This window comes from Dryobates pubescens, chromosome Z, assembly GCF_014839835.1.
Source record: "Dryobates pubescens isolate bDryPub1 chromosome Z, bDryPub1.pri, whole genome shotgun sequence".
NCBI lineage: Eukaryota > Metazoa > Chordata > Aves > Piciformes > Picidae > Dryobates > Dryobates pubescens.
Genome location: NC_071657.1, coordinates 130409907 through 130424099, shown reverse-complemented (window position 1 = coordinate 130424099; position 14193 = coordinate 130409907). Strand labels below are relative to the sequence as shown.

General features: G+C 46.1%; 1 protein-coding gene across 1 annotated transcript in view; it reads left to right on the top strand.

Moving 5' to 3' along the window:
• Window positions 1-1268: 1268 nt before the first annotated feature.
• PPM1H (protein phosphatase, Mg2+/Mn2+ dependent 1H) overlaps window positions 1269-14193 on the top strand; it is a 152768-nt gene continuing 139843 nt past the window's right edge. Inside the window, exon 1 of the mRNA XM_054178301.1 lies at window positions 1269-1861. Within this exon, the coding sequence (XP_054034276.1) occupies window positions 1626-1861 (236 nt within the window). The 5' untranslated portion in view covers window positions 1269-1625. The remainder of the gene's footprint in view (window positions 1862-14193) is intronic.

Genomic DNA, 14193 nt, shown 5'->3' with positions numbered 1-14193 from the left:
ACAGATTGCTAAGCATCACCACATCTTTACATTTCTTACATCTGTACACAGAGAAGCTGGAGCAAACCCAGGCATTGTTGCAACTCAGCTTCCAGGATGTTGTTTAATAATGAGAAAACAAACAAGCACACAGGGCTTAGTCTCCCAAACTGTGTATCTGTGTGCTCAGTGGTACACCAGCTGGGCTCTAGCATGAGCCAGCTAGATGACAGCTGATCATCCCCAACAGTCCTGTATGATGACCAACCAGCTTTTCTCTGACAAGTCTCAGTGCTGCTCCACTCTCATGGCTCGTTGTACCTTCCTGCCCCATTTAGCAGGTCATTGACTTTCAGGTAGAGGTACAGCTTTCACGAGTACCACAGTATCACAGGGCACAGACACAGTCTTGCTGTAAAGGATAGACTTCCTAAATGTTCTTGCCACTTTCCCCACATCCCTATCTTCCTGAAGCTTAGCATACCCAAACCTGCAGCTCTTTGGTGTATTTGTGTGGCTGCCACTTGCAGCAGACCTGCCAAGCGTTTTGTTTGTTGTGGTTTTTTGTGTTTTTTTGTTTGGTTGGGTTTTTTTGCACAAGAGTATGACAAGGTCAGTGTGACACAACCAGGGAAGGAGGGATTAAAACATCTGTGCGATCGAATTCAAAGATAGTCAGCTTGTCTTTTCACTCTCACAGAAGCATCCTAAACGCCTGGCTGCTTGTGGAAGCACCCAGGGATCTGCCACACCGTTTCTGCTGCTAGGCGACGGGCTGGACTGACCCTTGCCTTCTCCAAGCAGGCCGAGGGAATCCACAGCCGGCTGGCTACGGGACTCGTATGAGGCCACTGCCGCTGCCTCCCCCCTCATGGCCGAAATAAGAATAATTCTTCTTTATAGCAAATTATTTTGTAGGAAAAATATCTTTGCCGTGTTTAAAGGGTCATACGGAGGTTAGCCCTCAGGCGGGAGCCTTGTCCCATAGCCCATAGGATCAGAAGGCTGTGCTAGGCGCTGGGACGGAGCGTCCCGCGCAGGCTGCGCTGCCTCAGCCCCGGGGGCAGCGCGAACGGGCGGCGCACTGCGAGCAGCGACCCCGCGCCCGCCGATAACGGAGCCCTCAGCGCGCCGGCGTCCGCGAGCGATTCCGCGTGAAACGACTCTCGGGCAACTCTTCGCGAGCAGGGAACGAGCCGTTGCGGGTCCCCTCCGCACCGCGGCGGGCGAGCCAGGGGCGGCCCCACAGGCCAGGCCCCGCCCGCCGCGCACCTGCCGCGGGCCGCCCCCTGCCACCGCGGGAGGCAGGGCGGGGGCTGCCCGTGCCCGGCGTGTGCCAGGAGCCCGCCGGTGCCGCAGGAGGAGCAGGAAGCGCCCGGGCAAATCCAGCCTCGCTATCACATGACTCAGCAGCCGTTGCCGAGCTGAGTTCACCCAGCGCCTCGCCGGGAGGGGGAAACCTGCTGCTGTCGCCGCCGCCGCTGCTGCTGCAATGAGCCTGCGGCCCCGCGGCTGCCCCTGAACCCAACGTTCCCCCGCCCGGCTCGGCGCGGCCCCGGAGCCGCCGCAGCAGCGCTGCCCACCGGCGCGCCCCGCTCCCCGCCCTGCGCGGCGGCTCCGGCGCTACCGCCGCCGGCGGGGGTACTATGCTCACGCGGGTGAAGTCCGCCGTGGCCAATTTCATGGGCGGCATCATGGCTGGCAGCGCGGGCGCCGACCACGGCAGCGGCGCGGACTTGCCCCTCCGCTTCCCCTACGGGAGACCCGAGTTCCTGGGACTGTCCCCGGACGAGGTGGAGTGCTCCGCCGACCACATCGCCCGCCCCATCCTCATCCTCAGCAAGGAGACCCGGCGCTTGCCCTGGACCACGGGCTACGCGGAGTGAGTACCCCGGCTGCGGCGGGCAGGTGGAGCGCGGCCGAGCTTGCCCGCCCCGCTGGGCTGACCCCGCTTCGGGGCGCACCGGCAGCGGCAGGCAGCGATGCCGGGGGAGCCCCCCCGCAACGGATGCCGCCGTTGCCGGAGGCGCCGTCCCGGGCCTGCGCAGCGCCGCGGGCAGCGGGAGCAGGCGTAGGTGGGGGTGGCATCCGCGGCGCTGTGTGCCCTGTCCCCGCTGTAGCTTTGCACCTGGGTAGGTCGTTTCTGGGAGGCCAAGGATGCAAATATCCTTAAGTCCCTGCAGAGCGGCCGGTACCTGCTGGGCGAAGGCGGTGAATGAGTGGCACCGGGGCTCCTCCAGCCGCAGTGATGGCTCCGAGGCCACTGGGGCTGAGGACGGGGTCCCTGCCGATGAAGAACTGTCTGGACTCGGGAATGAAAAGGGCTATTGATAGAAAAACTGGTTTGGTTTGTGTGTGTGTAACTGCTTCCTCGCTGCCCAAAAGAGGTGAAATGTGAGATTTGGGGCACCTTGAGTACACTTGGCACATGTCATGCTCGCTGATGGTGGCTGGTTGCTTATTCTCCAAGTGATTTATAGTTTGGGAAGATGCTTGAGTAATAAGCTCCAAACTGGAAGAAAAATCCATTCGCCAACCCCCAAACTGGATTTTCCAAGCAGTCAGTTGCCCGAACTCACTCTTGTCATGGTATTTGCAGGGTGTCTGACTGGGACCTGGTTGTACCCTTGAGTGCAATCAAACTAAATGATTCCGTGCAGCATCTTAAATATCGGCTAGTCAAAGGGCAGTGTTTGGATGCGGATCCTCATCCCGCTGGCAGCGGGAGTAGCTGCAGAGGCAAGGCACGTCCTTGTACTTGATTCCCACATCAGTAACACGCTTTTTCTTTGATGGTACTGGAAGCAGGACATCGTTTGGTTTCTCTGTGCCGCCGTCTTTTAAGTCTTGAGCATATCTGCCCGTTCATATTGCTATCAACTCCCAGATCACAGAAGTTACACTAAATGACCTCCTCCAAGCTATGTGCTGCTTCACTATAGCACACTATCTCTTCAGGCATGTGTGAATTCCCAACAAAGCTACTGCAAAAACTGCGGTCAAGGTGTCACATTGTTAATGTTCTGTATTTAAAAGGTTGTTACATCATTGGGGACGTCAAAATGGGAAGAGAGATTTAAAGAATTTTAAATTGGATTGTTCCCTTCAGATTGTTAAAGAATTGAATTAGACTACTGGGCAAATTCCCCAGGAATTTTAAGTTTAAATGTTTTAAAATAAGCTCTAATTGTTCTGCTACTATAATAGTCCTTTAAAAAGAAATTCTTTTCCAAAGCAAGTAAGTGCTGCTATTTTTAGATTGTAAGGTGCTGTGGCTTTCAGCAAGTAGTTGCAAATTGGTGACAAAGTGGAAAGGAGGTTCTCTGGCTTCCAGGTACGCACATTCACGGCTGCCTACAAGCTTTGCCTGAGACAGGAAGAAAAACGTGGGTGCTGGAAAGTGAAAGCCTAGGTTGACCCTGAAGTTGAAACCTTCTGTGAGGGAGTGTTTGGAGATAAATTAAGTGGCTCTGGTGGTCACAAAAGGAGAACATGCTAGGATTATTTTCATGTACTTGTTAGTCTTCCTGAGCTTTGAGCAGTTCAGTTAATGGGGAGGCATAAAAAATGTCACTGGCTTTCTCAGTTCCTACTGTGTATGGAAAGAGGTTGGCCTTTTGCTTTATCTCTTTTTCAATGTTTTTCTCTTGTCTCATCTCCTTCCAGTGCAGTAACTGGTTCTAGTGGAGCATACCTCAGTCAAAAGTATGCTCTCTTATTTAAGAGAGAGAAAACTATTGAACGTATACCAGGCTCTTCCCAGAAAGACCTATATGATCTTCCCAAATGTGGTTTGGTTGTAACTAGATGTCAAAATACTTGCTGCATAGAAGCTACCATGAAAGCATGTTACCAAAATTGTGTTGTCCTCCAATGGCAAAGCAGTGCAACAGCCAACAATGAGTAAAGAAACAGAAAGAATTCAAGACAAACTTGAGTTTTGCCAAACATGACTTTTCTTTTTTTCCCCCCCACTCCTGCTGAGTTGTTACCAGGCTCAGCAGGATAATTGCGAGACTTGCTTGGAGGTATACATTTAAAATACCAATTTTCCTTCTGGAACACATTTGAGTTATATAGAGAAAAATGGAAAAATAGCAGGAAGGTCAAATTACTATTATACATATTCTGAAATTTGTTTGCCTGGGAGGGAGAAGGAGATGAAGTAGCTTTCTGCTATTATTTAGCATTGTTTTACTGTCTACATTAAGGAAAATGTCAGAACAGCATTTGCCTTTTCTTACAGCAAGAGTAAGCACTTTTAAGAGTGTTAGGAAGATGTTTGGTGTCCTCACAAGAAGCCTGTGGCATAATACAAGGGTCAGTCATGAATTCACGTTTCACTGGTTGCATCAGTATGAAGGAATCAGAAAATATGTCTTACCAGCGCTGCTACAAGGTCCAGCTTCCCTGAGCTATTGCTTTTTCCCTGTTTTAGCAAATCAGCAAAAGTGACTCCAGTGGTTTTTTTGGCGAGGATGCCTTTAGGCACCGAGATTTTTACTTCTTGAAGTTAAGGAGAGGCTTGTTGTTACTTCAAAAGCTGGAATTTGTCCCAGAAGGTGTAAGGAAAGAGTGTGTTCCACCTTTATTGTATCTGCCCTGATGGTATGGGCCACTTGCACAGTGTAAATTGAGTCAGTGGGTTTGTGCTCCACACCTAGCACCAACATCTGTCTGGATGTCTTTAAGAAGAAAATTTAGCTCTGACAACAGGCTACCTGGGGGCTTCACCTCAGGAAAGTGTTTGCAGCGTTCCTATTCTTTAGTTGTAAACCATGTCAGTTTACATATGATACTGGAGCTCCTTGATGTGATCAAGTTGGTGTTGTCATCCAAGGTGGAGAAGGCATTTTGGGGTTAGACCTGGTTCTCATGCAGGACTAAAGCAGCCTGGGTCCACAAAATATGTTGCTTTTCAGGATCTTCTTGTTCCATTGATTCCTCAGTACAGATTTCTTACTAACTCGGGTAGTAGTCACCCCTGTTGGCTATTTCTTCTCATTGGCCTCTATGGCAGATGTCTGTCTGTCAGACTCCTCTGCAACAAGCACTTCCTCCTCTTCCCCTTTTTCTAGCTTCTCTTGTACTGACTTTTTTTTTTTTAGTGGATATTTTTGCAATATTACTTATATATTTGAACTTATGTTTGAAATTGCCTACATCTCTCTGTGATATTTTGCAGTGAAACATAAGTTAGCCTTTATTTTTTTTATTATTAGCTTCCCCTCTTCCAGTAGTGTGATCTTTACACAAAATATGTGCACAGGCAAATGAAATCTGAAAAACTTACTTGGTGCTGGAATAAAACATTGTTGCTTCCTGAAATCTCATTGGGAATCCCACTGGGACTTACCTTTCCTTGGCCAGTGAGCAGCCTCAAAATTGTCTCCTCAGACAACCTGTCCTGCTGGCTGTTTCTTGCACGGGACATCTGAGACCTTGACTTCCAGTTCACCTCATGCTACAGGATGATAGAAGGCTGGTAGATGTTTTAAAGAGATATTCTATGTCACTGTCATCAAACTCCACAGAAGCAAAATGAAAATTGTATTCCATGTCCAGTAAGCTTTTAAATTGTACTTAAATGTGTCATTTTGTTTAGGAATAAACTTTTACTTTTTGATCAAGGGCGTCCTTAACACTGAATGCACGTGGCTAGCTGATGTGCATCAGGAATGGCCCAGGCAGAGGGTAGCCTGTTAGCAAACATTCCTTTAAGTCTGCCTTTAATCCAGAGGGATAAGGAGATTTGCTGCTCATTGAAAAGTTAAGTAATTTATTTGAATAAAGGGGGTTGGGGGGATTCTGCCTGGCACTATTTCCTTGTTGCTTTCCCTCGCCTGTTTTGGCATCTGTGCTCCTGAGGCCACGGGGCTCTTCCAGACTTTTCCCTGTGAGCTGGTTTCTGAGATTCTGCTTGGATTGCTTTATTACTGAGAGGGAAATTTCTTCTCTAGTCCCTTTCTGTGTTGTTTTCAGTGTTAGGACCTCTTCCCTGCAGAGTTTCTGCTAAGCTGGCCTCAGCCCCTCTGTTAAACTCTAAAAGTCACTGGCAAAGTAGAGACAGTAACATGAAATATATAATGTGAAAGGACTTGGATGGTATTCACCTGTATCTGAACTCTGCCCAGCACATCATTTTCCACCTTTTGCTCTTTTGTTTTATCTTGTTCCCCCCTGGTGAAGGCAGGGTGATGAGCAGGATGGAGCAGACTATTCCTCTCCTGGTTGAATTCTCAGGACTACATATGGTATGACAAAATAGACGCTAAATTTGCAGATGACAAAGGACCAGCGTGCTGCTCATGCTGCTGGAGTTGCAGGGGAAAGTGCAACTGAGTAGCATTTTGTGGTAGAAAAACAAGATTAGTCATTTTCCATCTATTATGAATGTGTATTGCTGGTAGTCCAGAATTCAGTACTACAATCCCTTTTCTAAAATGAATCCTGGGGAAGCTTGCTGCTTCTCTATCACGTGTTCCCCTCTCTCTTATCTTTCTGCCATCTCTTTAGAGAATATACATATACATAGAATACATATACATAGAATAAACCAGGTTGGAAGAGACCTCCAAGATCATCGTGTCCAACCCATCGACCAATCCAACACCACCTAAACAACTAACCCATGGCACCAAGCACCCCATCAAGTCTTCTCTTGAAAACCTCCAATGATGGCGACTCCACTACCTCCCCAGGCAGCCCATTCCAATGGGCAATCATATATATCTATCTATATATATATCTATATATATATCTATATCTATATAGAATAGAATAGAATTCAGTGAATATACTGATAGAATAGAATAGAATTGAATAAACCAGGTTAACCAGGTTGGAAGAGACCTTTGAGATCATCGTGTCCAACCCATCATCCAACACCATCTAATCAACTAAACCATGGCACCAAGCGCCCCCATCCATTCTCCTCGTAAACACCTCCAAAAGGCACTATTAAATACACTTAAGGGGAATGAGCATAGTCTCAACTGGCGGCTGTCTGTGACTTTATGCAAAAGACAGTTTTGCCTGCCTTTATTTTATATATATATTTTTTAATCTCTAAATGACATTTCAAATATCTTTGAAGTTTCACGTTACAATGGGTAGCCGAAAACTCAGCTTTCGTGATGTGTGTGTTTCTTAGCTTATAAAGGTAATTTTTTATCCCAGTGGTGCCTCTTGTTTGATGAGACACGAAGTCCAGGCTCTTTTTCCATGATGTTACAGTTGAGAGATACTGTGGTTTCTCTGCTTTGCAGGCCTGCAGTAGCAATTCCACTTGTCTCTGTGGTTTGGTGACTACTGACCCATGATGAATGCGGGGTTGTAGGTGACTATGTCCTCCTGCTACTGCATTATTACAGTAGCATATTACAGCAATAACTTAAGTACAAAATGAAAGAGGAGGGAGGGGGAACCTTATGATTGTTTTAATTATTTTTTTCCCTGCTGGTTGTTTTGTAAGGATGATGTTGCATCATTTTTTCTCATGCTGTGTTGCTTAGCTATGTTGTACATGATAATTGACTGGGGAACTTCACTGAAATAATCTCCAGCCTTTCTGGGTGATCACAGATCCCACACAATCAACACAAAGTTTGTTGATTTTTTGAGTTAAGAATATTTTCCACTCTAAGTACATTTGTGTTCTGTCTAGACCAAACTATTTACACAAATGTTAAGTGGTGTAATAACCATCTGAATCAGGTGAAAGCTTACCACATCTGTGAGGAGAGGTAAACCAAAGCACAGAAATTGCTTGTCCTGAGTTGGACAATCTGTTGATGTTGGAGAATAGCATTGGGCTTGATGACTTACTCTAATCCCAGTTGCCTCCTGTTTACAGGAGATAACACTGCAGTCAGGCTCCTGTGAATTGGAAGTTACATTCTCATTTCTGGTATATAGTCTTCCTAGCTGTCAGCTGGGAGCATGACTCATACACAAAATGTATTTACTAAGAAGGTATATTCTGTTTGGTACAAATTTCAGGAGGGTGGTGCACCTGGGAAAAGAAATACTTTTCTTTCTCTTCTTCTGTTTGGCTGTTTTCTCAGGTTAAGTACATAGCAAGGATGAAGGCCTTTTCCTTTTCAAACTTTTAAACATGTTTACACTTCTCTTTGCCTGGATAAAATGATGTTGTTTTATTCTTCTATAGTTTGAAACATAAGACTGGGTAGGACCTGATGAACAAGCGAAAAATTCAGACCCCATACCTGTATCTAAAGGTGACTAAACATTGTTCCTGTGTATGAATTATTCTTCTGTGCATACTGGAATGCTAATATGTAATACTTTAAGCCTGGGCTCATCTAAAATAGCCCACAGAAACCTCATGATAGTTTTAAGAGCTTCAGAAATCCCTTTCTTTGTGGAAGAGCTATACTGTAGCACCTAATATTTGTAATGCCTCTAATCTGCCAAGTGTCTTGCAAAAAATAATTTCAGAATATCCTTGGAGAAAAATGTACATGTGTAAGTATCAAGGCAGTGAAGATAAGCTTTGGCAAGAGGTTCGATACAAATGTGAAGAGCAAATCCCGAGTTTAAGGTTCTGTGCTTGGATGACACAGTTGTTTTCCCTGCTGTTGTGTGCTTAGCTTTTCCTATGTTATCTCTGGTTTCTTAGAACTAATGGGGGTAAAAGGAGAAAGGAAAAATCCCATGTATCATATGCTCTGGCATTTGTAACGTAGCCTGTGTTGCACATATGATTCTTAATGAGGCATGTATGAAACTCATCCCTCTGAACTGTCTTGTATTGCTAGTCCTTCAGAGGCTTAAAGCTAGTGGTGTCTCCTGTGTTTCTGAAAAGCTTATTTGAGCATGGTCCTGGCCTCTGAAACTAGAGGATAACTGTGTCCTGCCAGGCAGCCTTCCTTTGGCTCCTTATGCATTGGCACTGGTGGCAGTTGGCAGATGTTACCTGCAAACAGTCCAGCTTTGTTCATTTGTCTTAGATGCAGCTGCATTGCTTGGGAAAGGCTAAGTGGGAACAGCTTGGCAGAGTTATCATCATTCTGTAAGGTAATCTGACAGGGCTGTGCCCCTTAGGGTGAACAGCTTTGAGCCTGTGAATGCTCAAATGAATGATCAAATGAAACATGCTCAGTTTGTCTTTGAGAGGAAGCAGTGCTGCAGAGCACAGGTTGTTCCTGTGATGAGATCTGTGTGTCATGTGAGGAAGAAATATGGTTTGTGAGTTTAAGGATGGATTAAGTCAAGCCTGTGTTGAGCTGCATCCTGAGTATGATTTGGAGTATGGAGGTGCTTAAGGAGTGGAGGGAGATGTCTTTGGGTGAATTTGAGAAGAGCAGACACAGTAGGATTGATGTGGCATGGGGATGTGGCTGGAGTAGGAGTAGGTGCTCTGTGTGTGCTGGAGCAGCATTTGCAGGGTGAAATAGAGGATCTTAGATCATGCCTAGTCTGGATCTTTATCCTCTCCCTTTTTAACTCTGCTGCTCTAAAATGCACAAAGTCCTGCTGGGCAGCAGCAGCAACTCAGTATTAATTGTGCATTGAGTTCTTAACTGTAAAATTGGCCAGTTCCATTTACCTGGTAGGGTATACGTTTTGGATGGCCATCTGCAATACAGGGTATTCTCTAGTGTAGTTTTGCTGCTCATAGGTTAGGTAGAGTAGAAGGGGTCAAGGTTTCAAGTGTTTAAAGTGCAAAAGCATTAGGACAGCTCATGAGAGAAATCATAGCTCATGTTGAGTTCCTCCACCCCCAAAATCACACAGATACGGGGTAGGGGTTTTATTGCATGGTAATTGCAGAGATTCAACCATGTAGGAGGTGGCCAGCAGATCCTTTGCAGCCATTTGGCTGGCTTCACTTCTAGTGCCTTCTGCCCAGCTCCCCCCATTTGGTGGCACATTGGCAGTCTAGCAGATGCTGCCAACTGTACTTGTGGGTCATAAGTGGCACAGTGCTAAATGGTTGGTGCTGCGTGAGCTGATTATTTCTTCAGGGGGAAGCCATGCTGGGGTAAAGCCGTTCTGAAGGACATCTCTGCTTCTTGATCACAGCATGGTTTAATTGCTGGAGTATGAGAGGGGAAAGGAGAAAAATAACCCCAAGCTGAGGCAGCCAACACTGACAAATGGAAACGGAGGGGATGTGGGCAATGCATAGCTGGGGAATGCTGTGGTGGGTTGAAATTCCCCCCCAAGATAAAATTGCCAGAGCAGCTCAGCTGGAAGCAAAATGAAGCTGTATTTACAAGCAAAACTACAATCCACAATGAAATGCAATGAATATGTACAAAATCTACAGTATTTACAATATTTACAACTTACAAACAGCACAAGAACCTGCCTGGACAAACCAAGGGGCTAATAATAGCTTCTCCACTCCCTACCCCCTTTCCCCTACCCCCCTGTACAAAAGGGACAAGAGAAAGAGCAGAGAGTTGTTTGTTAGTACTTAGCCACAACAAAGCGCAGCCAAGGTCAGCAAAACCCAGCAGAAGCACAAGCCAGAGCAGAGGAAGCAAAAAGAGAGAAAGTTAGTCTATTCAAACCAACTGGAGTGTGTAGAACTTATCATTATTTTCCTTTTCACACCCAATGGTGATTTATTTACATTCTACTGCTTTCTGTTCAAGATCTGTGGAAAGTTTCCCGGCACAGCCTGAAACTGCCACAAACGCCAGTATGTGGACCCTGTGCATGACTTAGCACTCATACAGGCTGAAAAAAAAAATTAAATAAGAATTGGTTATCAGTATGCTGTGTCAGGCAGGCCTTTCTGGCATGAAGCAGGGTGGCAAATCTAGAGCCTCACTCAGTGTCTGTGAGCTCTATTCAACATGGTGAGGCTTAGCGGGAAGAGAGTCTGCTGGGGGAGTCCAGGGCTGCTGGGATACATAGAATACATAGAATAAACCAGGTTGGAAGAGACCTCCAAGATCATCGCGTCCAACCCATCAACCAATCCAGCACCACCCAAGCAACTAACCCACGGCACCAAGCACCCCATCAAGTCTTCTCCTGAAAACCTCCAGTGATGGTGACTCCACCACCTCCCCAGGCAGCCCATTCCAATGGGCAATCACTCTTTCTGTATAGAACTTTTTCCTAACATCCAGCCTGAACCTCCCCTGGCGCAGCCTGAGACTGTGTCCTCTTGTTCTGGTACTGGCCGCCTGGGAGAAGAGACCAACATCCGTCTGTCCACAACCTCCCTTAATAGGGAAGAACAGGTCATGATACTGAGGTATGGGTGGTGCTTTGTCCTCAGAGACCCTCTGGCTTGACAGAATTGAAAATGTATGGTTAAAAAAAAGTATATAATGATAAGCTGTCAGTGACATTCACTGAAGTGATTATCATCCTTGTTAAACTTCATTTCCTTCTCTTTCCTTTGATACCAAGGGTTGCATGAACACTTAAAATCTTCTGTGGCTCTGGTCTTGATGGCCATGGCAGTGCTTCTCCTAATGGTCCCTATCCCCAAGAGGAGCAGGAGTCAAATGTGTTTGGTTCCCTAAGTGGAAAGAGAGCAGTGTTATATTGGCTTCTCTCTCCTCTGGTGTGGGGAGATCTATCACTTTCACTTATCATAATGCCAGGCTATTTTTAACTTTACTGGGCATCTCCTCTGCTGGAGGAAGAGCAATGTCACATCCTTCTTGTGCCCTGCACCTTTCCTTGCAAGTCTTAGGTCCTAGTGGTGACTGCTGCTGAAAGGTGAATAACTATTTTTCACTCTCTTTGTTTCCTCCCTCTCTTTCTTAATTTTGAAGTGCTACTGTAAGGTGTAGTCAGTCTTGACTAATTGTTTTTGATATTATTCAGGCTCCTTTGTAGACAGCAGTAACAACACTTGTACCATGATTTGGGGTTGTCACCTTTGACTGACTTAAGGGAGAGAGGGTGGGGAAAAGAGTTTGAAACCATATACTGTCACTTGTCAGCTCTTTGTGGTGGTTTTCTGCTACAATAAGACAAGAAACATTGAGCTTTGATGGCATCTCTTGCTACATTCATTATGCACCACTAATGGTTGCAGTTTTTTAAGGGGAGGACAACACAACAGCCATGTGTGAACTGAAGAAGAGCCATGTGCTCTTGGGGAGGAAATTGCGTTGGCTTTATGGGTCATGCTCTGATGTCCTGTATGCCACTGCTTCAGAAACCCTGCAGCAGAGTCCTTGGATGGGCATTAGGAGCCTAAGGGTATGTCTAGGGGTAGAATCATAGAATCAACAAGGTTGGAAAAGACCTCAAAGATCATCAAGTCCAACCTGTCACCAAAGACCTCATGCCCACTAGACCATGGCACCAAGTGCCACGTCCAATCCCCTCTTGAACACCTCCAGGGACGGCGGCTCTACCACATCCCTGGGCAGCCCATTCCAACAGCTAGCAACTCTCTCAGTGAAGAACTTTCTCCTCACATCAAGCCCTGGCACAGCTTGAGACTGTGTCCTTTCATAGGCATAGCTCTGTTTCCAGAGACTTCCCAGTTAATTTTTCATTTAATTAAATCTGCTGGTCCCATGGCAAAGTGCTTTTTGTGCTATCCTGTCTGTGTCTCCATCCCATTGCTTAAAGATATTGACAGAGATGAGATCTTTTCTCCCCTCTGCTCTCCCCAGGAGCCCTTCTGAATTTCATTGATTTCTTCCTCTGTCTTTTATGGCCTATTATGATAATTTCTACTCTCCAGACTCCCTGCAGATAAGCAAAAGAGATCAAACTCCAGTCAAGCTCTGCGGTGAATACTTTTTAAATGTTTTAACTTTTTTTTTTGTCCAACACTGATTCATTCAGGCCAAGTATGATCTATCCTTAGGTACATGTTAGAGACCTTCTGATGAACTGATGTTGTGCAGCACATGTTTGTAACACCATGAAATACCTGTCAGCTGGAACTAGCAATCTGGCTCTTGGTAGGGTCTTACATTGGAGGTGAGACTGAGGATGTGCCTCAAGCTCTTGTAACTTGAACAGTGGTCCATTTGGTAAAGAAGTCTTGCAAAGGAAAAAAAAATGGTTACCCTGCTATTCTTCAGAGATCTGTATTTGTCAGATGTAGCAGGTCACCATGTGAACATACATGCTGTGAGCTCTCATCCTTCTGTTCTTGTTAAAACAGCAGTGCCAGCCTCTTACCCATCCACAAAATACTTAATACCTGCTCCCTGGGGTAAAACAGAATCCTTCCCATGGTGAGCTACCTGGGCAAAGGTTTTGCCCTTTTGTTCAGGTGTAATGTTTAAAGGTACAACTCTCTGAAGGCTAAGAAAATGCCATATGCATTGCTGCTTTGCTTTCATGTGGGTTTTGTTAGGTTTTGAAACAGCTGAAATACAAGAGGTTAGTGTTGGAAAAGGAAGTTGACCAAGCTATCACTGATTTTTGTTTTTCTTTATTTTTAATTGTTATTTTTCTCTCTTCCACTTCTCTCTTGAGGGAAGTTGCCTTTTGTCCTTGTAGCCAGGTGGGGGCTGGTCTCTTCTCCCAGGCAACCAGCACCAGAACAAGAGGACACAGTCTCAAGCTGCACCACGGGAGGTTTAGGCTGGATGCTAGGAAGAAGTTCTTCACAGGAAGAGTTATTGGCCATTGGAATGGGCTGCCCAGGGAGGTGGTGGAGTCATCATCACTGGAGGTGTCTAGGAAGAGACTGGATGGGGTGCTTGGTGCCATGGTTTAGTTGATTTGATGGTGTTGGATGATAGGTTAGACTCAATGATCTCAAAGGTCTCTTCCAATCTGGTTAATTCTATTCTCTTCTCTGTCCTGGTTGTGGATATTTTTCTTTTTGATTCATAATCTGTGCTGCCTCTTTATGAGGAGGAGAAAATGAGAAGCTGTGAGACTTAACAGTGTGAAGCAAACCTTCCTTTACTTTCTGGTTGGGAAGAGCATTCCTGAAATTGCTTCAGGCCCAAGTGTTGTAACTGAGAGCAGGTTCAGGATTATGGTAGATGATGTCTTTCAAAGGTGAAAATCACCACATAAACCCCTGCCTTGCTAACTTGACTCATGAAGCAGCTGAGCAGCCCTGCTCAAACTCGGAATGCAAAGTGTTACACTTTGGTTTCAGTGGCTATACAGGGAGCTTAGTGCCTCTTCCTGTGTCCCATCCTGTCCCCCCTCAGTTAATTCCACTGGCTCCACGTCTGTGCAAGTGCCTTGGCAGGCTGAGTGTGGGTCTTGTTAATTTTTTATTTGTTCAGCAGTATG